Source organism: Syngnathus typhle, linkage group LG5, assembly GCF_033458585.1.
Source record: "Syngnathus typhle isolate RoL2023-S1 ecotype Sweden linkage group LG5, RoL_Styp_1.0, whole genome shotgun sequence".
Lineage (NCBI taxonomy): Eukaryota > Metazoa > Chordata > Actinopteri > Syngnathiformes > Syngnathidae > Syngnathus > Syngnathus typhle.
This window is the reverse complement of record NC_083742.1, coordinates 8,155,733-8,183,004: the sequence shown is the minus strand read 5'-3', so window position 1 is coordinate 8,183,004 and position 27,272 is coordinate 8,155,733. Positions and strand designations below refer to the sequence as shown.

The 27,272-nt window shown below is 41.1% G+C and overlaps 1 protein-coding gene across 10 annotated transcripts in view; it reads left to right on the top strand.

Moving 5' to 3' along the window:
• The window catches only part of fbrsl1 (fibrosin-like 1), a 232,041-nt gene that overhangs the window by 81,676 nt on the left and 123,093 nt on the right, over positions 1–27,272 (top strand). For all 10 annotated transcript variants that reach the window (XM_061277971.1, XM_061277970.1, XM_061277969.1 and 7 more), the window contains exons 3-4: positions 2,959–3,060; positions 7,837–7,872. In XM_061277971.1, the coding sequence (XP_061133955.1) occupies positions 2,959–3,060; positions 7,837–7,872 (138 nt within the window). The remainder of the gene's footprint in view (positions 1–2,958; positions 3,061–7,836; positions 7,873–27,272) is intronic.

Below are 27,272 nucleotides of genomic sequence, written 5' to 3'. Positions count from 1 at the left end.
AACCTGACAGCTATGACAAACAGAAAGGTTTTAGGAACAAAATGGATCATTGGCTTTTAAGCATTGTCTTAAGTCTCAAGGAAAAGCCCTTGCCTTTGACTATAACAATATCACCATTACAACAAATCCCCTTCCCCTGTGAGCTCTTTTTTTACATAAATTATTTCAGTAAAGCGCATACCAACATACAACAGTAATCCATTTGGGATGTTCCAGGGCATATTAAATACCTCGCAAAATAGAGAATTTGTCCAAGGCTTAATCACAGGCAGCCGGAGGTGCCAATCCTTTGTCAGAACTGGTGAATTTCTGTAACAATCAATTGCTCTCCTGTGTTCCGTTGAGCAATTGCTCAGGGAATGGTCCATGCAGTCTGCATGATTAACTTTGATGGCTAATTAGATGCTTTGCTCTGATCAATAGTCAGCTCGATTGCTGACTGGCTGTTGTTGCTACTAGCCAAAGCGAAGATGGAAAATCTTTTTGCACCTTTTGGAAATTGCCAGCAGCACTGATGTTGGGTCAGCAAGATAATCCACTGCTCTATGTAATGCTGTTGTGACTTTGTCACTCTGGGCTCTATTTTTTGTGACTAGTTCAAATCTAGTGCCCAACGTGGCCTGAATCACAGAGGAAGATCTGTGCTTGTAATTTTCCAAATGTGCAGAAGGCAACATATTTAGAAAAGGGTGGTTTGCGCTGTTGGTGGTGTAATCACAGGTGACTCTATATGCTGCCAATCAAAGCATGAAGACATCTCTGTGACGAAAAGACCACATTGATCTGTGTGTGATCGGTGACAAGACAACGCAAGTAGGAGTTATCGCTATAATTGTGGTTGAGTGCCAAAAGAGAGAGAGATTGACCCGTACAACAAGCAGGTTGTTAACTAATTAAAGAGTGCGAGAACTCTTAATATATTTGCTAATGTCGAAAGTGTTGGTGTCTAAAGAAGGTTTTTTTGTGCCTTTTCCAGAGTGTGTCAATGAGAGTGGCAATTAATGTGTAGCATTCATTTGGTACCGATGGACGGCGCAAATTTTCACATTAACTGGGACTAAATTGGCCCAGCACATAATAATATTTGTGCATATTTATTATTCCTAAAAAATGTATAGCGTATTGATAATCACTTCCAAGTTTTCCCCAGTCAACAATGATGCTTTTCAGACTTTGTTTTCTCCAATTGTCATTCTCATCTCTTAAATATAGAGGTGTAGTCAGATCAGAATGACAGCTACAATTGCTTTCAGCACAAGCAGACATGGCCAGTGTGTTGTGGGTGTTAAACATGACACTCTGAACACGGGTGCCGGTGTTATGCCTCTCTTACACCTCTCATGCTATGTCAGAAGCTGGGAAACCCCTCATCCTCGATGAGTCCCGTGTACAAAGGACAAAGAGGTGGGAAAATCCTGGCATAGAAGGTATGCAAGATGCTAGTCTTGCCTCTGATTTGCTTTTTCTCTGCCTTTCACATTTCAAACCCATCATGTCATTCCTGACCTCGAAGCACTCTTCACGCCCTGTGGCCAATCGCCATGCTTGCCCAGCAGCAGTAATGTAATTAAAAGGGAATCACATCTACTTGGCATGTGAGCTTGTGGGCACAAGGGTAGATAAACACTCTCTCTCAGCTGCTTTCCCCACCTGCCAGGTGGCAGCGTTCGGGACCTGTCAGATTAGCTGATGACCCTTTTAATTCTATCCCAGCCGGGGGCCATAATTGATATTTACTGGGAAAGGTTAATTGTAGCAGTGATCTGCTTAAATTACAGTGGAGATCAGGAGACCAAGGCCAGTCGGAGAGCATGTCACCACGGGAGGTGCTCCATGTAAATAGCTAGTTGAATCAAATACACCCCGCAGCCATTGCCACTTTAACTCCAAGGTGGCAATGTAGCACGGGACACTGTGATTGGCTGGTGCTGTAGTGGCCCAGACACTTATGTGCTTAGCTTGCCAACCTTGCATCTGGTTGGAAATTTGGATTCATGCCAGCTGTGGGTCTAAATAGTCTGTAATAAAACAAGCCATCCACAATAGTATTTGGGTTACCATCATATGAATGGCTAAACACTGCTATTTCCATTTATCCTCAAAAGTTAGAAAAGTAGATTTTAAACCAGACGTTTTTGCCATCGTATAAGCATAGGTGGGATTTGACTCACACAGCACTGGCAAAATTACTAGTTGCCTTTCATTAGAGAAAGAATATCCACAGTGGTCACCAAAATAACCGATGTTACTAGAATACAGTGTTCCCTTGATTATCACGAGGGTTAAGTTCCAAAAATTCCAAAAAATGCCCACAATAAGTGAAGTACACGATGTAGAGGTTGATTTTATAATAAGAAGAAGAAAAAGAAGAAAAATATTTTTTTATTTTATTTTATACCTGGGGGGATTTACGCCTCTATTACGACATTACAAGCCCCCTCCTACCTCCAAACTGTTTCCCTTCCTTTTAAGTAAATTTAACTCCTAAAATGCTAAATGAAGAATAAATAACGAGCTGCAAGCTGTGAGAGGAGCATACTCTGCCCCCAGGCAGCGGACGAGTACGACGGAGCGTGGGCTTACTACTGTTAAGGTTTTTAAGTTACGAGCGCCCACCCACCCTCAAACGGTTCTCTTCCCATCGACTACGTTTACATGCAGTCAATATGCAGTCTCTAACTTCAAAAGCAGCATTAAAACTAAAGCATTCTGAAAAGAAGTGTGTAATGTCAAAAGGTTTGGTCACCACAGGATCCTACAAATAAGTACAGTACACAGAAAAAAACATACTGGGAAAAAAATGGAGGACTACACCATTTCAACAAGTTTGTGTTGTTTTAACGATAGTCCATAAATAGACATTTGATGCCATTGCATTGTTGCCCACTGTATACTGCGCTTCAATGTCGGGAGGAAAGGCATTTTAATTAAATTGTTGTTTTCCCTTGTGTCCTCCAGATCAAACCAATATTGCTCTGTCCAGTCAAATTTTGTAAGGATGAAACAGTGCCAGACTTCAGCCTACCTCAAAGGAGCTGCACCAAGGAGCCGCTGAATGAGGTGAGACACTTCCAAGGCCTTTGTGTTGTTTTTCTCATTTTCTAGAGGGAAACAATTGTCATTTTATAGGAATAGGCCCAAGGAAGCAAACCAATGGTTAACTAAGACAACAGTTTCTATAGTGTCCCACGTTTTATTTTCAACTTTTATCTCCTAAAATATATATTTGTGAAATCACAATTTAACTGGATGACCACAAAAAGTTATTAAGCTTGTCACACAGCATCTGGTTCATCTATTTCAACCATGGCACAGTTAAATATGTTGTAGACATGACCTAACAGGGTTTGCATGGCCTGACCTTGGCATGGAATGAGTTAAAGAAACTGTTCCAATTATCACTGTGACAGAATTCATATGCCAGCTCATTTAGAGGATGAGTAAGTGGCAAAGGAAAATTGAGGCCATGCACTGGTTCAACGTCAGGCTTGAAATAATGCAATTTAGGTACTGGAAAAGTAATGAGAATTTATGCAAAATCCAGAGCAGCGTTTTAAATGAATGTAGAAATATGCATCCCAACAAATGCCAGTCAAGAAGCACCCCAGTAGCCCCAAACTAAACTCAATCAGAGTGTTCATTTATCTGTCAAAAGCAGGAAGCGAGAAAGCAAATTCAGGCTTCCTTCTCCAGCGCTGGTGAATTGATGGAAGGAAAAAAGGTTTAATGAACTTGTTAAATACACTGTTTTAAGATATTCAGTGTTCCAATTGAAAATCCAGCCCTATTAAAATCCCTAATCTGTCACTTCCTCATAGTCATTGTTTCTACGTCTGTCTCGAGACTGACTCTCTCTCTCTCTCGCTCTCTCTCTCTCTCGCTCTCTCTCTCTCTCTCACTCTCTTTTGTCTGGTATAAAAGGATGTCTCTTAATGAAAAACTCAGACGGAAGAGCAGAACTTGTCAGATAAAAACACGACGTTGGTTGACAGCTCTGACAGGGATCTATGACAAGCTCTGAGAAGGAGGGGCAAGAATGAGTGACGGTAGAAGCAACGATGGTGGGGGCAGCGGAGGAGGGGAAACTGGAAATTGCCCGCTGCAGTTGCTGACACCGTTAGATGTGGAATATCTCTCTAATACGCTGCCAAATAGATGGCGCACAGACGCCGGTGTTGTCACCATGCCATCCACATCTACCCATGTCCAACCATCTGGCTCTCTTGGTATTTCTCATGTCTGTCCCTCCATGTCGGAGCTGGAGATTGTATTCTATTCAGCCAAGGTCATGAATCACAAACCTTGAGTCTTTCCTTAATTTTTTTCAGCCACTTAAAATCACTGGTACTGAACCAAGAACACAAATTTGTATAACACATGCTCAATCAGATCAAAGTCTCAGCAGCTTTAAGAGCTTCTAGCGAATAACGCCACGTCGACGACAACTGAAATGGATTTCTCTTGTCACGTCGCCAAAAAAAAAAAAAAAAAACTAGACAAATGTGACGTGAATGTTGTTGCCTGTCTGCGTTTAAAAACAGTCATGCATCAATTTGGGAGCTGAGAAATGCCAGCGATGCTGTTTGTTCATCGCCATGGTTGGCTCTCTATCTGTTTATTTTGACGAGGTAATTGTGCTTGCGGTAGAGTGCGGTGCCCCAGCACTAAGCCACGTATGGATTAGGGAAATATGGGGGGTTGGGAGGTTATTATGCTGAGGGCTATGCTGCTGTTACGGTCTTAACAAACTCCTGTTTCCAAATACACCCATCCACCTGATTTGAATAATTTCCACCGATGACATCACTTTCCTAGTTATTTCACTGGCACCTATGATGGCTCCACCGTTAAAATTCTCTAACAATAGGAACAATAATATAGGATGGGAAAATGTTAACACCGCCCACTCTTCTCTCCACTCTTTTATTCTTTATGCATTCTGTTTTTGTTTTACTCTTGGTGGAGGAGGGTGCATGGAAATGTGGAGAGGATTAGGGGGCGGATTTAGCAACATTTCTCTTCTCCCGAGCTCTTAGTTAACCCTTCCATGGCGCCAGCATCCGCCCTGTCTCTCTTTCTATCAACGGACATCGATGGATTCTCTCTCTCACATGCACACACACACACACGTCCCGTCACCCTCCCCCAAATTCTCACTCTCTGGGGCGGGTTCTTAAATCCTTTTGAAGTCCTAAGCACTGCAGAAATCCATTGAGAGCCATGTATAATGGCTTTTAAGAGAGAGTGTTTAGCTATATGCCGACCCTATGGCTTATGAACCGCTGGCATTTTAATGGATCCCCCTGCTCCCACCCCTCTTTTTCTCCCTTCCCCAGTACTAAATCCAATGGATTGTCCCTCATTATCATTTAAATAAGGCTCTCTTTTTACCCAGGATGCGCCATGTTGAGTGAAGTCTACATAGTTCAGCTAATTCCAAATGGCCTTGGCCCCCCCATCACCTAAGGCTTATGTCCTAAACACACATGTACGTATATGCAGGCTTACTTACACAGATGTAGGCAGCCTGTTTAAACTTGGCATATGAACACAGACACACCACAGATCTAATTTTTGCCAGAAAATACTTCTGTTTTTGTCCACACAATCTACCCCGGGTCTCGTTCGTCATCCCTTCCTCTTCTCCCCCTCCCCGGTTTGATAGTGAAGGGATCAGAGAGTTTGAGATGGACATGGAATAGCCTTTTGAATCCCGCAGAGCCTGCTTTCCGGTTCACGGCGGGACTTCTCCCTAATCATCACCACAGGAGCTGTCCTGGAAATCAGGGGCGCACACAGGCGTTGATGAGTGCTGAAGGCTAGAACAGGTGTGGAAGAATGGATGAGGGGCACCAGGAAAGGAAACAGTCCTGCTGAAGGTATGGGGGAGGTTGTTTGGATTGAAAGTAGACCCATGGATAAAATTGCTCGAGCAGAAAAGTTCCCTCCAGAGGCCAGGGGGACAAATTGCCTATCTAGACAGAAGAATAAAAGCAGAGAAAAGTGGAAGTAGAGGGAGGGATTCCAAGATTGCCGCTCCTGCTGGGTAAAGGCGGACTGTGCAAGAGAACAGAACAATATCCAGGCTTTTCGGTATGCATGCTATTCTTGCTTGGCATTTAGATAGCAAATTGCAGGATGGGGCTTAATGTATCCTTGCAATGTTTAGCTCTGATTATAGTTATTACTATATATTTTCTACTTCTTTGTTGCCCTTCTTGTTGGGTGTTTGTGGGGAGAGCCCTCCAATGACGTTCAATTAAAGTAAAAATGCCTTTGGAACACGAATCTTCTTCGGCTATTATTGTGTTTTATTTAGGTTTGCCTTGTGGAATATCTTTCTTTGTCACTGCTGATGGCATAGTAATGCTAGGGGAAGATACAATATAGCTCTCCCAAATACTTGTTCAAATTCAATATTTGCCTCTGGGTTAGACTGTGATATGACCTGTTTTCTTCACAAAAATCTGATGTCCACTGGATTACCCCCCTCCAAAAACATCTATTGACAATGACGTTATCAAATAAATTTTGGTTCCCTCACCCCCGTTGGTGAATTCATTTAATCCTGATACCAGCCAAGTTTTGATTTTTTTTCCCCAGCATTCCCTTCCACAGAAATTATATACTGTAAATACACCTCTTTTTTCCTTTTTGTCATTTTAAATATTTAACATTTTAAATAATTTAACATCGTATAATGGAACCTCAACCTGCATGATGTGACAAGTGCATGTTTGTCTTTTCCCATGTAGAGTTGTACATACAGTATACAAGGGGACCTATGCAAAATATTTGTGGCTTGGAATTTTATACTTTACCTCTGGTCACCGTGCGTTGGTAATGGTCAGCACGGTCGACTCTCAGTTTGCCTTCCGCCTCACTGCTTCAATGTCATACAGAAAACAATGTGAAAATGACTCACACTCATGTCTATTCTATTTTTGAAATGTCCTTGAAAAGTGGTCGCCAGAGGGGTCAGAAAAGTCCCAAAATATAGTGGTGGCAACTGCGGCTCTGCTTTTATTAACAAGCACATCTTTGTTCGCAGTCATGTTGTTAGTGTAAGCAGTGAACAAAAAGAATTGAAAAAAAATTAATACAATGGGAAAAAGAACCCTGATACAATCATCCATCCATCTATCCATTTTCTGTATCGCTTGTCCCCAAGAGGGTCACGGGGGATCGGGCAGTTGGGCGGGACACCCTGAGCCGGTCGCTAGCACACAGAGACAAACAATTATTCACACTCACACGGACGAGCAATTTGAAGTGGTCAATCAGCCTACCATGCAGGTTTTTGGAATGTGGGAGGAAACCAGAGTACGCGGAGCAAACCCACGCAGCCACGGGGAGAACGAGGCCGGAATCGAACCCGCAACCTCTGAACTGTGGGGCGGACGCGCTTACCCAATGCTACTCTGTGCCGCCCTGGTCAATTGCCTAATTATACGACAGGGTTTGAATTATTTTACCGCCCTGGTCAGTTGCCTAATTATACTACAGGGTTTGAATTATTTTCCTTTTTCGTTCTTGCATGGTAACACATATACAAGTCTAAACAATTTTGTATTGCTAATTTAAATAAATATTTAAAGTTTCACTCATTTCGCCTGCAAAACATACCAAGATCTATGAGCTGAATATAACTCATAGCTTAGCGCCATTGTGGAGGCTAGAACTTAGGGTAGCAGTCTGCTGCCACGGCATACATGGCGGGCTGGGTAAAAGGTTAACGTGAATATTGATATTAAAGCGGCGCTGCTTCATCATGTCTGTGTCAGGGAGTGAAATGCTCCTTAAAGGTCATTCTTGTTCTCTTCTCTCTCCCTACAGAGTTCCACTCACTCGCTGTCAGGCCGCGACTACTCGGTAAGTGACATTTTCATGCTTCATAGCTTTATGGCGGAATTACAATCTTCAACGACCCGCTTTATGGCCCCAGCGCTCCACATTTTAATTATATTAAATAGTGTAATGGAGAAATCATGATATTAGAAACATTAATTTTGTCTGACTGATTATATCGTAGCAAGGTGTCCTGCAATACCTTGGCAAAAAGAGTGTGGTTTCATTAGCATCTCTCTTGGCTCCTTCCACGTTTTAATTTTGCATTCAGTTTATTTTTACTTTGAATTCATGATTCCCTTGCATATAGCACAACATTGTAACATCAGTGTGAAACTAGTGTGCAGAGATTGTGGTTAGTTATGCTTTTCATCAAGAAGAAAAAAACAGCCACTAAACCTTCAGCTAATTCTTTCACAGGAGTCACACTAACAATTTGTTAGCAGGCTATTTTTATCCTGTTGAAACATCAGTTGTGTCGCCCCTTTGAGTTTTGGGACCGCACATTTGTGCTCTCATTTCGGTGATGTGTGTTGTCTCCTGGTAACAGAGACAGCAGTTGTCCTTTCTGTCCTTTGCGTAAAAATGAGCTCATAAGAGGAATATTCTTTAAAGCGTGCTACTTTTAGCTGATGAGTGACATATGGCGATTCATTTTGCAAACTGAAAGCAGCCATCCAAACAAACAAAACAACTACAATGGTTGACATGGTTTGTCATTGTTAATCGGCCTCAAAGCACTTCTATTAAAGCCCCTAACAAAATGTAACTTCAAAAGACATTGATCTCCATGCATTTTTTGAAATGTTGTTTTAATAGAGCATGTCACATTTCCCCGGCGGTTCACAGATGAAAACAACTATGTCCTTCCAAAAAAGCACGTGGAGGCCTTTGGCTCAAGCTGTCAGTTTGAGTCGGCATAGAGCGAGGCTTTCTCTTCATTTGAAAGGAGGAGGGGGGTCGGATATGGATGTGGCGAAGGCTCGGTGGGTGGTGATTTGAAGGCGGCATTGTGCAAGCAAAAGATAGACCGGTAAGGAGGGCAGGAAGTCTCATGTTGTCTGTCTCCACTTTCTGGCTTTCCGACATTGCTATCTGCAGTGTTTGTAGCCTCCGGGCATCTCCTGGGTACTGAGCTCTGACTCTCAATCTGCTCAGCTGCCGAGCCCACTTGATTTCTGCCGGCATCTTATCTGTAAGTGCTTCGGGCCTTACAGAATGATGGTTTCAAAAAGGGGGGGCAGAGGTTGTGGGGTCGGGGTGCTCCAGGGAGATTCCAGGCAAGGCTGAGTGGCTATGGGAGGAGGAGAAGGTCTTGGAGAAGGCCAGCGGCTGGACTGAATGTTATGACTGGAGGAAAATGGAGAGAGAGAGAGGCTATGCATGTGGGTGGAGGGCTATGTTTGAGATGGAAGGGTAGTGTAGGAAGGTCAGCCCAGCTAGTACAGTGGGGGGGAGGCAACCATTGCGACAGAAAAGACGGTTGAGTGCTGCTGCCTTTTGGCGTTTACTGCTCTGACTTTCGACAAATTTTCAAGCTTGTTTGGCAAGTTTTTAAATAGTTAACTGCCAGTGAAAAATGGGGTATCGTAATGTTTACGCTGTAATAATAATAATAATAATAACAACAATAATAGTAATACTAATATAATAATAATAATGTTTCAGATTTGTGGACACTCAAATATGCTTTACAATGAATACATTATTCATGCGCTCACACATTCACACTCTGGTGGAGTTAAATGACGTAAATCCCCTGGGGCAGGCCGACAGAGGCATGACTGCCAGTGTTCGCCTCGGCCCCTCCGACCACCACCAAACAGGAATATACCAGTGTGAGTGGCACTATAGCCAAGGTGTGTGGTGTCTTACCCAAAGATACAGTGACCCATGATTCGGACAGAGCAGGGATTTGAACAGACGACCCTCCGGTTACTAAACGCCCCGCTCTACAGCCTGAGCCAGGACCTCCACTCATGTTTTAATATTTTCTCTGGCTCCTTGCCAAGTTCAAAGCTACCTTGAAAAAATATTTAAATTGATTAAAATCAAGGATTGCAGACAACCCAAGTACAAGTATGAAACCCAATACCAATGAAGTTGGGAAGTTGTGTGTAATGTAAGTAAAAGGGAAGGTTTTGCAAATATTTCCAACCTATATTCAATTGAATACACTACAAAGACAAGGTATTTAATGCTTAAACTAATGGACATTGTTGTTTACTTTATTAATTTATTTAGCAAATGTTTGCACTTTATTATTTTGTTGGGCTTCTAAGTAATCACCTGACTGCTAATCAAGCTCCCAAGTGCTATTGACTCGTTTATCTGCTCATTGATATGAAGCACCAGTGGCCAAACCCAAACTGCGGCATGTTTTCTTTTCTGGACCTGGATTTGACATTTCTTAAGAAGCACAGGAGACACCTTTTCTTTTTCTTTTTTTAAATGGCATCGTATAATTAATCATGGAAAGCGTGGGACTCTATTAAATGCTATTGTGTTGATATTATACATTGATATTCTGGCTGTTTATTGGTAACAACTGTTTTTGAAGCTTTTAAAAGTAGAAAGAGCTCTTAATTACATACTTGTGTTGTAATGTCGAAATGGTCGCGACGGCTGTTTGTACCCACTCAAAATACATTCACACGAAAGCAACACCACAAATCTCAAATTGTTGATTTTATCCCTCCAATATGTCTGCAATATTGCAAGCCATAAAATCCAGCGATTGATCGTAAAAGAAAGAAAGTAATGACTCTGAGTCAGAGTTTGACCATGCAATTTGGACCACAGTTTCTGAGAATCATCCATTTATATTGAATACACATGCTTGTATAATTTAATGCCTAGCAGATTGCATACAACAATCAGTGCTTCTTTCCCCCCAAACAAGTTGTAAAGCAAGTTGTGAGAAAGACCTAGATAGAGAATTAAGCTGCACATACGTGTATAATTTAATACCTAGCAGATTGCATGCATCAATCAGTGCTTCTTTCCCCCAAACAAGTTGTGGAGCAAGGTGTGAGAAAGACCTAGGTACAGAATTGAGTTCATACATGTTGCCGAGACATCCTTATCCTGACCTTTCATCTCTGTCTCAGGTTTGATTGCTAATAGCGGGTCTGTTAAGTCTAGCAGCGATATGTCACAGTGGGACTGACCTCCTATCGCGCACCGTGTGAAGGGCTGGATATGGAATTGTTTATCAGGGCGACTCTATCCTGTCTGCTTTGCGCAGGCTTCATTACAGTGTCTGCCATTTTGGGGAGACAATATATGTGCCTTGTTTCCTGCGCTGCTACGGGCTTGTTGTTTCAGAGCGGATGGGTCTGGACTCAAGCGATTTATCACTCTCTCAGGGGCTTTTTGATAAAGAATCCAGCACCCTCCTCTGTGTCTGCGAGATAGGAGTTACAAGAAGCAGGGAAATTGTCAGAAAATCTCACTCCAACGATCTGCCCATTCTCTCACTGCCGCTGGGCTGGATATATACTACAGAGGAGGAAACAGTTAAGCTCGGCAAAAAAACCAACACCCCCCCGTTTCCTTTCAGATTCATTGAGTTAGTTTCCCACCTCCTTTCTTTTTACCTCCCAAGGCCAAACTATGGTTTATGTTTTCATGCACAATGAAAGCGTCAATCTTTGTCTATGCAATATAATCTCACTTGAATGTTTTTGCAAGCTTTATCTTTTGCAGACATGGATTTAAACCTCAGCTATGCAGTTTAGTTGAGTAAAGCTTACCCGCAGCTTCATTTCCACTGCTTGGGGTGTCATAATCACATTTAATGCTCAATGAGTCCAACAGTTTTGGAGGTGTGTATGTGTGTGTCTGTGCCTTTTTTTAAACAGATTTGTTGAAGTTGAAATTCACTTTTCTGTTTCAGGGATGATGTATTTTACAAATTATGCTGTAAATCAAATTTGGCTGTTATTAGCTAGAATTCAGTTCATATTCACTGGATTAGTTGTTAAACCCAGTAAGCTGAAAGATGAAAGAAAGGCTTCAAGGAACTGTCTTGCTGTATGGGAACTTTCTTAAACATTCTCTCTCGCTCTCTTTTTTTCTGTCTATAAATGCCTGTCTCTGTCACTGATTCCTTGTCAGGGAGAGAGGCGTGCAGGTGTCTCCACCATACGGGCTCTTCACATGGTGAAAATTAGTGCAGGGAACCAAGAGCGCAGCAGGAATGGGTCGGGGCCCTGACATCGTGCTGCTCTTGGGGTTGGGCACCGCCTGTCAGTGGCCTCTCTATCAGGGCTGTCTGCCATGAAAACCTATTTGTTTATCCCTGTGTGTGGTCCGGCTCCGGATTCTGGGCCCCGCTGCTCTCTACACATCACAAACCTGGGCTGTTGCCGTTAGCAACAGATAAAAATTGCTGTTAACCGCAACAGGGCCCACAACACATCAATCAGTGGGTCTGCAGATAAAGGCTTTGGGCTTCTGGGGCCCTGGCTGAATGGCTTGGCTGAAAATCCTTTTCCAGTGGCTGAGCACACACAGCTCTCTGGTAGTGGCGCTCTGCAGACATTCAGAGGTGTGGAGACAAGTGCGATTTTAAGTTATGCTGCTTGGGTTTTGACATAATGGAGATGCATTAGAAAGGCACAAATGCAAAGGGCACTGGGACAGGTCATTTAAATAAAGTGTGACATTTTGAATTTCTGTTGAGTCGGCCTCTGGAAAATACCCCAAGTTGCTCAAAACAAACTCTTAATGCCTTTGCCAATTGGTGTTTCTCTTAAGGCTGCTCATGAGTTGGTACATTCAGTTCTACATGACCTCTTTGTTAGATCTACTAAATGAAAATGATTAGCAGCCATTCTTCCAAAGGAACTATTGACATTCGTGCAAAAATATATTTTTTCCTAAAGGTGCCTTTGGTATTTCATTTTTCAATCTAGTTTTATTACTCATGAAGTAAATGTATGGTGGTGGCTTTGGACCTTGTTAATGGAAAAGAACAATACTAATCTTTCATTCTATTAAATCCAGTTAATGTATTTCAGCATATACCCATGTTGAAGTTGATCCAAATGAAACACGGGCTCTCATGGGTGAAAGCATTAGTTCTACCCCCTAAGCTAGTCCTTGAATATCATCACTCTCAGTTTGTCCTGGATGCACTGTCCCCTAGCTCACATTTGGCCCACTTATCCCCAACCTCCCGAAAAAAGATAATGTTGTAGGCCAACAATGCTCTAAGGATTGGTTTTGTTTAGGCTTTCTGCCCATTAAGTTTCACTGACACTGTAGACAAATAAAGTGGTAATTCCACTTTATCATATGTTACATATACCACAATCAAGCAGCAATTACATGCTTCTTCCATTTGTAAGCGGTCCCAATGCCGATGCGGATGTTTTAATGAGGGCTGTAATGAACGCTCAGGGTGTTTGGCAAGTCTCCGAGATTGCGGAGGCTTTTATGGCTCCCCATTATACGTACAATTTGCATCAGCAAATTACAATGCTCCATATCATTATCCTGCACCAAGGTTTGAACATAAATTAGAGCTCCAATTACAAACATCTATCTGGGAAAGGGGCACGCTACCATAGCAGCCCACCAGAGATAAGTTGAAGGGAGAGAAAGCCTCCTGCGGATTGCGAATAACCGTTCCATAGAGGTGGGATTGTCTCATATAGTGCACTGATGGGAACTTGGGGCTTACAAAAGGAAAATACTCTTTTGAGGAAAAAGAACATCTGTTTGTTCTGTTTTGTCTCTCCTACAATACACACGCACGTACACACACACACACTAGAAAACCCTCTACCAGAAAAGCATACTATTACTGTGCTTCAAGGTACTCTAATTTCCCTCATGGTGCAAAATATTCAACTCCATCTTATGTTTTCAAGTACAGGATTGTACCTTTTGGGATAAAATGGCTTTTCATTGGGTTTCATTCAACCACATCAAAGCAATGGAAAGTGTGACAATTTTGGAACGAAGGATCTATTTATGATCCAAGGATACAAGTCCATCTTTGAAACTCAGTGGAAAAGATGAAGGCGAGCACATTTTAAGTGACCTAAGATCCTTCACGCAAAATGCATGGGCTTAATGAAATGATATGTTAGGAGTGCCATGCTAGCAAAGCAGCAGCTTTCGTTTACCACCAGCCCAATGCGATGGAAGATTCCAGTGGCGGATTGTCAGGAGAGACTTCTTGTGGCATTGATGCTGGGAAAAGCAGCGTTGTAAACCCCTATTGATGATGCAAAGGATTGTATAGATTGCTATTGGCAGAGGTGGAAGTTAACAGCTGGTCAGCTGATAAAGGCTTGTTCAATTTAAGATGTAGTCTGTGTAGCAATATATCAATATAATAATTATATATAAATATAATAATTTGCAATGTGCTGTAGGTACATATTTTAAAATATATCATCAAGTCAAATATATAATTAATGGCTAATAAGAAAATAGTATACATAATAAAATAAAATGATAACAAAGCATGCAAAACTGTCAAGACCTTGTTGCAGTTATTCCTGCTATGAAACTTTACAACATTCATGAGTTAAAACATTACTCTCAAACAAATTACAGTCCTCGGAGGCCGCATTCCTGCATGTATTCAAAGTTTCCCTTGTTAATCACACCCAATTCAAATGATCAGTTCATCCTCACATCCTGCAGGAGCCTGATAATGATCCTGATGAATTGAATCAGGCGTGCTTATCGAGCGAAACTTCGAAAACATGTCGGAATACGGCCCCCCGAGGACTGGAGTTTGACACCCTCTAACTCCTATAGCATTGTTACCTTTTCTGGAATCTGCACAAACACATTGTACTAAGTAGGTCATGTTCTGGCACTTGTCTTCTAATCACTCACAGAAAGAACATCATTTCCCTTCACCGGAGCCCCCGAGCTTTGCTCCTGGGATTTCAGTGAACAACACATACTTATTTGACTTTTTTTTGTCTTGTATATCCTTTTGCTTTTATTTCTCTCAATATATTCCGCTTCTTCTCTTGCCAAGTTTGGATCTGACTATACAAAAGTAATATTTCAGTGTCTCAAAAGGCAACACACACAGCCCGCATCCCCTCTGGTGCAAGTGTCTGACAGGAGCAGCAGGTAAGCTATAAGATTACAGGAGAAGCAGGAGCAATTATACCTCCAGCTGATGCTGGTGTGTTTTATAAAGAGAGTAACTGTTAATGACAGTGTTTTGGTTCTTTCCGAGTCGGGTACACGGCGGAAGAAGTCCTACTGTTTTTGTCATCATGTAGCTTTTTGTTACATGGTTGTGCGTGAGGTTTTGTTTTTGATGCAAGGCGTTAGAACAGCTACTGCGATTGTATCTTTTCAGTAAACCAAGACACTAATTACCGCAGCCATATATTTTGCACGTAATCTCTCCATTGTATAAAAATGGTCCATCAGTATGATAATTCTTAAAGGGCTGATTAATCCAAAAACCAACCTGTAATTCATATTTTTTACCAGCCCATTATATGTTCAACAAATCACATTTAATATGGTTCATGTCAAGCCTGCATTCTACTTAATACTTTTGACATTGGGTAGAGCCCACTTAAAAAGCAGGACAAGACCAAAGGAAGAAGAATGGTAGATTTAGTCACTGTGAACCTGAAATGTACTACACGAGTACATAAAATGCGGTGGGGGGAAGGTATGACTGTTTAATATGCAATGCCATTATTGCTTTAAATAAAAAGCAGCCACGAATCATGAGTCTCGTATCGCAAATCTCACATTCTTTCAAGTGATCGATCTTGTATTTTTAAACAATCCCATCCAGTTTTGAGAACAACACAGCAGACATGCATAAGCTCGGGAAAACGTTATTCTTAGCTTGCGCAGCAGGCTAGTAAAATTTCATTTACCAGTAGTGACCAGCTGAACGTTTTCAATGTATAAGAGCAAACCAGCCCTTCTGTCTTCAGTGCTCCACCATCCGCAGTTTACGCGGTGTAAACTGCCACTGTGCCCTCAGTATGTGGTTGGCCTTGGCCCTCATCACACCGGGGCACATGGGAGATTAACTGGGCCGGTTTACTCGCTCAGCAGGTTCCCCGACTCCCTTGCACTCATCCTAACCCAATCTGCCAGCTAGCCTCCTGCTCCACCGAGCCATGGCAGCAGGGCACCACAGGCCCGGGCCGCCTTCATTACGCCTGCCAGATGGTCTGAGAATTAGATTTGAACTCCCACCATGGGAGGGGGGTGAGGTGAGAGATTGAAGAGGGAGGAGAGGAGGACATTGGTAGGTCTGAGGAAACTTGGATGGATTAGAAAGTAATGCTTTTAATTTTGCTTTGTTTTCATTTATGTTGCAAGTTATTCCACATTAATGCAACACCCTTGGGATCTGGCCGCATTAAAAGCCTGTCATTGAATAATCAACGCTAACTACAAGCAAATGCTTGGGAGAAATGAAATTAGCGAGCGCAGCAATTTGGCACCGTGATTATCGTCTCCTTGGAGGCACTTCCTGATGATTTAAGAATGCTAACATTTAAGCAAGTCAGATCTGATTACTCCTCAAGGTTAAATCGAGCTGTGTCGGAGGCAAAGCTTGATTAGGAATGTCTGTGTCTCCCTTCATCCCCCTCTCTTCATGCCCGTGTTTCTCATTTTTTTTCAACAGCTCTCTGCAGACAGAAAAAGAGCTCAGGGATGAAATCTGTTAGATCCTGATGGCATTTTTTGCCAGCTCTTAATTAGATAAGCGATACTTGCTTTCTGAGGTGTAATTTCTCCTTCACTAAGTACCATACCCATAAATGATACAAACGGTGCTTTGCTCACTACCTCGGTCAGACTCAACGTGTGTACGTATACCACACTTATACACTTTTGAATCTACCAAAAAATGTGTATTACATTCCATTCGGAATGAGAGAATGGATTGGAAACACAAACAAGGATCATGTGCAAATGAAAATGATGCAATGCTTGTCACACATTTTCTCTCACTCATTTTCCCTCAGGGTTTGTTCAAGGTCGCAAAGTTTGCGAAATACTCGCCAGGCGTTCACCAACAGTTTTAGTGAGATCTAGGTTGGACAAGTGATTGGTGATGAGAATGAGGATGAGTAGGACCAGAGGGGAGGATGCAGAAGCATTTTTTTGTGCCACATGTGCAAAATCCTTCTTTGAACGGTACTGCACACAGCAAAGTTGAGGAACAGAAGTGTTCTACTTTTATATCTACATACTCAATACTCCATAAATAAAAACACTTTTCACAACAGTAATAAACTGTATTTAAAGTAACACAGGAGCAACAAATCGACTTTGGGGAATCGGTCTATTAGTTTTTCCAAGCTGTTTTCTTATGCAGGGGTGGGAGGAAATCATTGCAAGTCAAATGTAATCATCCTGCCGTTGGGTTATACACTGTCTGGAATAATAATATTAGCTTGGCTGTATATCAGGCTTGCGATTTGAATTTGTGCGGTACACGTAAGGAGGCTGATGCTAATCCCAACCAATCACTGATGTTATCTGACTTGTTTTGACTTGTTTATAACAGTTTTTTGGGGGGGGAGTGCATCTTGAAATTTTGCAGAATGAATTCATTAGCTGTTGTGCTTCATGTAGTCAACAAGGGTGTCTGAAATGTGGCATTCTAATTTCTCCCATCTACAGGCTATTGTCACAGTGTAATATCTTCTCTGTATTATGTACTTACAGGGTTAAACATTTTAACCAGACTTTTTGACATGAAGCATACATGCTTAAGTACGATTAGAAGAGATTAAGGTTTGCCTCTGAGAGGACCCTGTGACAATTTTGAAAAGGATAGAGAGAAACCTTTCTTTTCCTAATCCCACGCCAAGTGTTCATGCTCACTTTTGTTAATTATTTATATTCAAGTTTTGGCAGAGTTGGTGACCCAAAGGTTAGTTAAACTTCAGAGGCCTTGAAGTGTTGAAAAGGACACACGTTTTTATTGGAACGTGTTCAATGATGTGTTTTGATAGTGCCGTTCAATAAACTACATTCATTAAAGCTTTGCATTGAGTTTAGAGACACTGACATCTGATTGCAGCAGTCACTTACACTTATTTTATTCTTCAGAGTAGACAAGATTCAGAATACATCCCCAACCAACAATGTGAATCCAAACCCTCAGTCAAGCCATTTTGTGATCATGTATCCTATTTCCATATCATCTACCTATCATGTAAATAGGCTGTAGGCATTGAGTGTTCTCCTTGGTGATGTGATTCAAAGATAGATTCATTTGTGGGTAATGATAAAAGATGGACTTGAACAGGGCTACTTATTTGACAATGATGAAAGTGCTACTGTGATAGATGGTGAAGAAGACCAACTCCCATTCTTCTTCCATACCTTAACCAATGATTCCTGTTCTGATCCCTCCGTATTTATTTTGCTCGTCCCAGCTCAAAGTCTTACCTCAGTTAAAAAGAGAGCAATTAAACAGAAATAAAATTCCTCGCTCACCCAAAACAGAAACCTGTGTTCCTTTGAAAACAGAAACCTGTGTTCCTTTGAAATCACACATCTGTTCCCACAACTCATAGTCACAAAGCCAACCCCCTCTGTCTCCCACTGGCCATGAGGTAATGTGAATTATTCATGCCAGCAGCGCCATGGTGTGCTTCATCATGTTAAAGTGCCCATGATAGCACTGATGTTGCCACTGATGCCCTCACACTGCCGCGCTTTGCTAATGCATTAGGAAGCGAGAGATAAAGGAGATGCACGGACACTGAAGACAGGAAATTATGACTACACGTTAGTGTTTTAGTGCATTTAGTATTAGATTATACTATTGTTTTTATCTATCTCTATTTTTAATCTATGTGAGTGTTCCTTTTCTAGGTTGAGTAAAGGCCAGTAATAAACTATGAAAAGTAATGTGCTGTGTTAAAGAATCTCAAAAATGGCATTTAAGAATTCACAATAATCTCCAACAGAGAGAGAATAATGATTTTTATTTTGCACATTTTCACTGACGTTTATTTTTCTTAACAGTTTTTGATGAACATCCTTCTCATCAGGATTATCTTTTTTGTCAGAGAGAGAGAGAGAGAGAGAGAGAGAGAGAGAGAGGGAGAGAGGGAGAGAGGGAGAGGAGAGAGGGGAGAGAGAGAGAGGGGAGAGAGAGAGAGAGAGAGAGAGAGAGAGAGAGAGAGAGAGAGAGAGAGAGAGAGAGAGAGAGAGAGAGAGAGAGAGAGAGAGAGAGAGAGAGAGAGAGATAGAGAGAGAGAGAGAGAGAGAGAGAGAGAGAGAGAGAGAGAGAGAGAGAGAGAGAGAGAGAGAGAGAGAGAGAGAGAGAGAGAGAGAGAGAGAGAGAGAGAGAGAGAGAGAGAGAGAGAGAGAGAGAGAGAGAGAGAGAGAGAGAGAGAGAGAGAGAGAGAGAGAGAGAGAGAGAGAGAGCACGTCTCAGTAGGATTTAGGGATTACTTTGTTTTAGTGTGCATTCATCCTGGGAGGTCTAAAGTTGTGTCCTATTCATCTGAAGCCTAGAATTCAAAAAGCCCAATTGAACCCAAGTGTCAAGAGGCCATGATTACAATGGTAAAAGTAGTTGCAAGAAGAATAAACTTTCACACTATAGTGGCCATATTATAGTTTCACTGGGAAAGACCATCATTCAGCTCCATTTTCTGTCCTCCGAATGTACGTTGTCGGGTCTGACTTATTTGTAGGCCAGCAAAGTCTCCTAGCTTCCCTGTACTTGCGCCCAATCCATCCTTCCAAACAGACCCTCTCAGAAAACATTAGCTGGCTGCAGCAAATCTTAAAACGAGCCAAAGAAGTCCTGCTGTACCCCAAAACAAGATAAAAAAGATCCACAAAAGTCTTTTGTGCTGTCATTCAGTGTAGTGTCAACCCCTGAGATTCACTTTGTGAATCCTGTCTGACTTGTTTAGAAACCACACATTTCCCTGGAAAAGAGCTGAGCGAGATGAGCGCAACTGATTGTGTGGTTCCCATCATTTAGCCTTCAACTGACAGAGGAGGCCGGATAAAATCTCACCTTATTGAAAAACAGAGAGTGAGACAAAAACGTATTGGCTTCATAATGACTCTCAGGTTTACCTTGATTTCAGTTTGGCTGGCAGCAAACAATCCACTCTGCAAAAGTGGGCCAACAAAGTAATGTGTGGCTTGATTGTCTGATGACAAATTTGAGATGAATAAAGTCGGGTTTAATGCATGCAACGCGATACTCTTATTTTGCAACACACTTTATTTAGTTGCATGGTGGTAGATAAGAACATGCTCCCCCATGAACTGGTGGATGAGCCAGGCACCACGTAGGCAGACTGTTTGGCCTGGAAATAGCAAGTGTCTGGCTCCTGGGAGCTTGTATTCTTTTACCCAAGAGATGCTATCAAAGTGGACAAGCCGTTGTTGTTTGCAGACAAGAGAAGAGAGGAAGGAAGATGGTAGATGGCATCATCCTGTTTGTTCTTTTTCTGACTTAGTTGTGCCTTGTTTGTTTGTTTTTCAATGATTCAATGTGAGGGATTCATTTGACCTCAAAAACAATTTGAAACTCATGGGAATGTCACATGAAAAAAATAAAGACTCAATTATTCTCAAGAAAATGTGGGTAATTTTTTATAGACTGTTCAACATAATGTAAAATGAAGAAATGTGATTGTGATTGTTATCATGCCCAAAACAATATTGTCGCAACAATAAACATGCACAAAAAAGTCACAAATACACACACTGAACACACTGCATGCAACAAATCAGCAGCCATATCTTATTTTTTTATATTAGAACAGTGTTTAGACTAGTGGGGACAAACACAACAAATTATTGTGAAGACTTCCCTTTTAACCGCTGAAATATAATCCATTTGTCAAAACTATATCGACCACGTCATTTGAAATATTCACAGAGCAAGCTGCTGCGGGTGTGACCATGTTGATTGACAACCTGGATGCTTTGAATCCCTCTTGGCCCTAAGTGCTGCATGTAGCTCGGAAATCTTCACATTTTCCAATCAAGATAATTGGGATTTTTGTTAAGCCTGTCAAACGTCAGGAAATTGACACCCCATGAATGGCTGTCCCCAACTCCCCCTTTTCTCCACCCATTAAAGATGCTTGTTAGCTGACCTGCCACAGGTTCTCATGGCTGTGACGGCTCAACAGCAATCTATTACACTGACTAGGAGCCCAAACATCTCATAACTGGCAGCAAATATTGGTTTTGCTGATAAATTCTTTGAAAAAAAAAAGAAAGTGCCGCATTAATGAGGAAAATACACCAGCAGGCATGTTGGCAAGATGTGGGTGGCTGTCCTATGGGAGAGGAATCTCTGGGATGTATAAATAGTTACAGCATCACCCAACAGGGGTCCTACCACCTCCCTTTCACAATCTATCCTGCATCTACAATTCCTCGCAGCTGACTCGATACGTAGATGACGGCAAGACAGTTACGCTTAGTACCATCTCCACAGCCCCACTCCACAAGAAAGCCTTAAGGGTAATGTTAGATCTTTTCATAAGTTACAAAGATGTAATTAGACAAATTAGCTTAGCAGACACCAAGGGTTGTGTCTTTAATGGTTGTGTGTTGCCAAATTTGTAATTAGCAAGCAGACACTGCTTTAAACTCCCATATTGCACCTGAGGCATTGCATCCATAACCTGACAGCCCGGTAATGAAGGCTTATATATCCCACAGGCTCCGCTTGTCTCTTGCCAGCCAGGTTTGTTGTTGTGTTTCATGCTGGGATGCTGTGAAGACATATTGTTTTGCCCAAGTATCCTTTCTTCCCATTTTTTCAGGCAGTCCTTTCAGCATAGTGATAGTCAGTTTTTGGTTCTTTTTCCCCTGAGAGACAAAGGTTTTCATTTTGGTCATTCACCTTAATGGCTCAATTCATCAGGGCGATGGCCCATCTATCCGGGTCTCTGGTTGTCGGTAACACCTTGGGAGATGACGAACCCTTCCGACATTGTAAGCGCCACTTTTAATGACTTGACGGTAGTTATTTTCACCTAACACTTATTAACAGGTAGGATGAAATCCCATATATATCGCCCGAGATCCTCTCTACGTACTTCCATTAAAGATTAAACGCATGCTTTTTCATTTTGGTAAATTGGATCCAAATAATGCGTCAACATAGTTTTCCTGCTCTCTTTAGTCTACTTTCAATTTAAAGATAATTAACACCACTCCTCTATTAAAATCTTAAGTCGTGGACCATGTGGCCTAACGAGAAAAAAAAATCTCATACAAAGCCCTTTGTTGTACTGTTCAGTTGTACGTAAAAAGAGGTCAAAGACAAAAGCTTTCTTGGTCATATTATGTACTAGACGGCCCCACTAGTCTAAGCACAACATTCTGATTCATATTGAATTTGCAGAATATGAGTTAAGCAGTTTTTAATCCATCTCAGGTGACTGCCTCACAAGAGCTCAGGTACGGGTGGGCGATATGACCAAATAAAGAAAAACTTGATACTTTTTCAAAACCTTTTCAATAATTTGACAATATTCTACAAAACATACTGTCAATTTGCACTTAGTACACGGAGCAATTATGACTAGACAGTGAACAACAGCTCTTTGTATATATTTTGAATTGCTTCATACAGCTGCAAAATGTTGCTCAATGATATTCTTTAATTCATGCTTAATTCATATTCCACAAACAATCTTAACTAGAATAACATTTTTACGATAAAAAAGTACTTAAAAAATCTCACACTCTCTCAACTGTGACTTTTGGTTCCATCCATCCTTTATGATGCCTGGAGATACTTTTAACGGAATCCTGCGGCACTTCTCTCGCACGGGCCATACACACATTCATGCAATTGGCCTCTCATCTCTGGTTTTGCCTTTGGCATAGGACTTGCTGGATCATTTGATTCCAGCTAATAACCAGAGTTAGCCCTAAGAAAGACATAAAAGAGTTTTGTTCTTTCTGAACCCCCTGCTGTTCAACTGAAGTGACAACTCAAGGCTCTCAGTTTGAGGGCTAATTGTGTCATCACGAAGCTGATGTAAAGGGCATAATACATTTATTCGGCCACCGACAGTTTCATAAAAATGAGAGAATGAATCATTTTCACCTCAACTTCAGCTTTCAAACTGAGTTTTATGCCCAGCATTTAGCCAGTTCACTGTCAAGCAGAACCATGCCATTAAACGTACCACTCAACCTCTAAATCTTTGTAAATATCTAAGCACATTGGTAATATTGCATGATTAGGTTTTGTAGTCCTACACAGTAAATTTCATAGAGAGCATTTTACTACTCAAAATACACCCACAAGAAATGAAAACATAGAACGCACAGCTCTAAAATCAGCAGAAAGACTGCCGCTAATGCGATGAAAACAAGTGCATCATAGACATGCAATAATATGAAAGGGAAATACAGGTTATTATTTTTGTGTCATCTCAAGCTTACCGCTTTACTGTGTCCGTCGTTTTCCATATATTGAAGGAAACGAACCATCAACGGAAGTGGATTTTCCATGATAAGTCTCAGATGTCAAATTGTCAGTGTGTGTTTACTAAGCAATTAGAACTAGACCAGAAAATTGTTTTAAAAGCAAAACAAATTTCAAGGAACAGTATCAAAGGCAGCACTGAGATCAAGTAGTAACACTAATGATAATGTTTGTGGGTTTCGTAGTAAAAGAGCTTCATCCACTTTTGTGAAGGCGGTTGCAGTAGAGTGATTGAATCAAGACAAACTGATTCAGTCGTATAGTATAGATTTATAGAGATGATGGAATCGTTAATTGGTTGTGCTGTGATTTTTCTTTTCAAGAATCTTGGACATAAAGGGAAGACGTAGCTCTTGTCTATAATTGCCGAGACTCCCAGGGTGGAGGTTGGATCTTTTAAGTAAGGGTCTAATCATGGCTGACTAACATTTGCAGGGAGAGCACCAGAGGAGAGGTAGGAGAGTGGGAGGATGTGAAAGAATGTTGAGTGCTTTAAGATTTAGACTTATTTACCAATGCAAAGCGTTGAAAATGTTTTTCTTTCTGATTGCATTGTCAAAGACAGGGCTCAACAAACATGGTGTGGCTCAACAGACATCGTTATTTTAGTTTCCTGAAAAGTGATGGTTTTGGATTCACAAGGTTTCCGCTTGACTGTTGTCTGCAAAACAATTTTGATTAGTCCTTGCAGTTTTCTCGTCCTTTTGCCTTTTGTTCATGTTCAGTGACAGAATGACTCCTTTCATTTTCTCTGCAGAGGATGGTGATATGAATGGTTATGGAAATCTATGACATGATGATGCTTACATTTGGCTGTTTCTGTTGCTTTGTTGTTGAGTGTTGGGATATTATATTATACTTTAGCTTCTGAAGAAATGTATTTCACTTTTTTTAGGTGTGCAGTATTGTTTGCAATGTTGCATATCTTTAATTTACCAACATTTAGTTATAGCAGTTTCTGGAAAAAGTGTCATATTTTGGCTCTTTCCTCCCCTGCAGAAAATGCAATAACTCTTTTGCAGGAGACGTGGTGTGTAATGTGCATGACACTGTATGTTTCCATCTTTTGTCATTTTTAATACCGCAGTCTTATCGGAAGAAATGACAAGCTCAAATGAGCTGGCGCGGCAATTACCGCAGTGTGAATAAAATGTGTGTGTGCCAGTCAGGTAGGGGGTGGGTGCTGATGGGAATATGTTCACTATATTTTCGTATCTTGTATTCTTCTAGAGATCACACTCCTCGGGCAGGAACTGTAAGCGTAATACGTATCTTCGTTTGGGATTCATTCAAGGGTCCTGGAATTATTTCCAACATATGCAGACTTTAGTTTTATATTATGTGTTTTGTTTTCATCAAAGTAAACAAGTTTTTTTCTTTTTGTACAACTGTTTTACTGGACCTCACTATATTCAGTATATTGAGTATATTAAAAATGTTGAGTCAATCATATTTGTAGCAGTATTGAACATACCTAAATAAATAAATAATAAAAGATGATGAGCTCAATAATAACATCTCCGTCCTCTAAAAAGGGAGTGAGGGACACATCAGCAAGAAAAGCCTGCATAAGTCACAACAATCAGTGGATGGGGATGTGTCAAACATGGAAGTGTCAAACAGTACCCACTCCCCTCCCCGACTGCATGTGTACGTGCGTTTAAAAGGGCCGAATGCGCACAGTGTGAGTCCGTGGGCGGCTGTCACCTCTAAACAGCAAAGTTTCCACATGACAGGTCTAGGCGATGACAGTTCGGCTACTGCCAGTGGGCAGGTTAGAGACTGTAGCCGCCCCCTCGCCTCTCTCCTTCCTTCCCCCGAACTGCTCCAACCACCCACACTGTCTGTTGTGACCACTTGTGACAACACTCGCAGGTTGTTGCTGTTTTCCTCTCTGCTTGTTTATTATCTCTCAACATGTTCTGGTGTCAAAGCACAGTAGACTGAAATTATTAGTAGATTAGCGATTGCCAAGCATGTTCAAGGAGAACGGGATTGTTTTTTGTATTTGATATTAGCTCTGATCGACATTTCAGGGTCATGTTTGTGGAGAATACTAATACTATGATGTTATGGTTTAAAAATGTGTCAAATAGCCATCATCTGTGTCTCACAAATCACCAACTGTTTCCTGTTAGTATGAGTTTCTTTTTTTATAAACATCAAGACCAAAACTTTAAGTGTTGCTAGTGTTGATCAGTTAGACATTTGAAATAGAAATAAACAATGGTGTGTTTTTTTTTGATTGCTCTGGGGCAGAAGGATTTTTGTTATAGTAGCAGAATGTGGATCTGAGCATTCAAGCTATTAGTTTCTCTGAATCAACAATATAGGATTTCCCTACGTGAAACTGCATATGCAAGTCATTTTTACGCTTGCCTTAGAATGCGACGCTAAGGCCATCCAATCACAAAACTCATTTCATGCTTGCTGTGGCACATCAGCTGAAGCCAGCCAATGACAGATATCCGAGGGCGGGCGCAACGAGTGAGACACGCATGGTGAATTGAAACGGAAGTCAAGCAGCGTGCAGAAAACATGTTGATGGATTTACTGTATAAAAAAAAAAAACATCCATTATTATTTTGAGCTATTTTGGATGGAAAAATGACATGTTGTGCAAAAATTGTGACCGAGCAAGCCAGCACAATGTTATGTTACTGTACTACACTGGAAACAAACACAACACAACAATGTTTGCAGGGCATTGAGGAACAGTGTAAATTGCAAGAAGGGGTCCTGTCTAAAGTCAGAAATTGTTCATGAGATACCGTATTTTCCGCACCATAAAGCGCTTTGGCTTAAAAGGTGCACACTCGATTCCGGGGCTTTTCTGTACTTAATCCAAAAATAGGATTCACCGCATTATAAGGCGCATGCATGCCATGACTTACGGTAAAAAAGAAAAACCTCACTGGATCAAGGCAGTCAGTTCCGTTGTACTTTATTCTACTATTTAATCATGTACTGTAACATAGTCACATTGTTAATCGATATTAATAGGCAAATCCATTATAATCCTCATCTTCTGTATCCAAATGAAACAGTTGGGCAAGTTCGCCGTTAAACATGCCAAGTTCCCTCACGTCATTGTCTCGTCTTTGTCACGTTGCTCATCTGCAATGATTCTGGCTTTCCAGAAAGCTCTAATTTTGCCTTGTCTCTGTCTATGCCTTTTGAGAGGGTCCTAATGCTGTTTGCTTTGCACAAACAATGGTATTTATCAATGGCGGCGGAGGTACGTACTCTACGTATTATGTACAGTCCTCTGATTGGTTAAAACGTAATGTCCTCTGTTTGGTTCATCGGGTCTACATATTATTTTTCTGTGTGGCGGAAGCCACACAAAACAACTTTACAAATTTGCACAAATGATAGTATTAATTTATAAAGGGCGGCGGAGGTACGTACTCTTCGTATTATTCGTATAAAAATATGAACAAATGAATCTATGCAGTGTTTTCTGTTTCAGATTTGCATGTTATGTTTTCAAACCGAAATATTATTACCTGTGACAATCACACATTTGAACATGCATCATGCATGATTTTCCACTAGACAAATTAGCATACATTACCATTTTCCGACTTGGCATTGCATTAAATGCTTGTCAAACACAACGCTTTATGATTACTACTTCTGGGTTATTTGTGAAACTGAAGTAATATCTCGAGAGAATTTTGGATAGAAAATACCATTAGCTACTGACAAAATTATACAGAATTTGAATTACAATAAATTATTCATTTGCCATTGTGGGTGACCTAATAGAGTAATAAAATTGAATCAGTATCCAAGTCTGCATCCTTGATATTGATGAAATTGGGTATGAAACTATGAGATGTATTAAAATTATCATACAAAATATACAAATGTGGTTTTGTTTTTCAAATCTTCTCTAAATTAGTCTATTCTCTCTGTCAATTATTAAGTAAAGGAAAAACTTGAATTATAAATT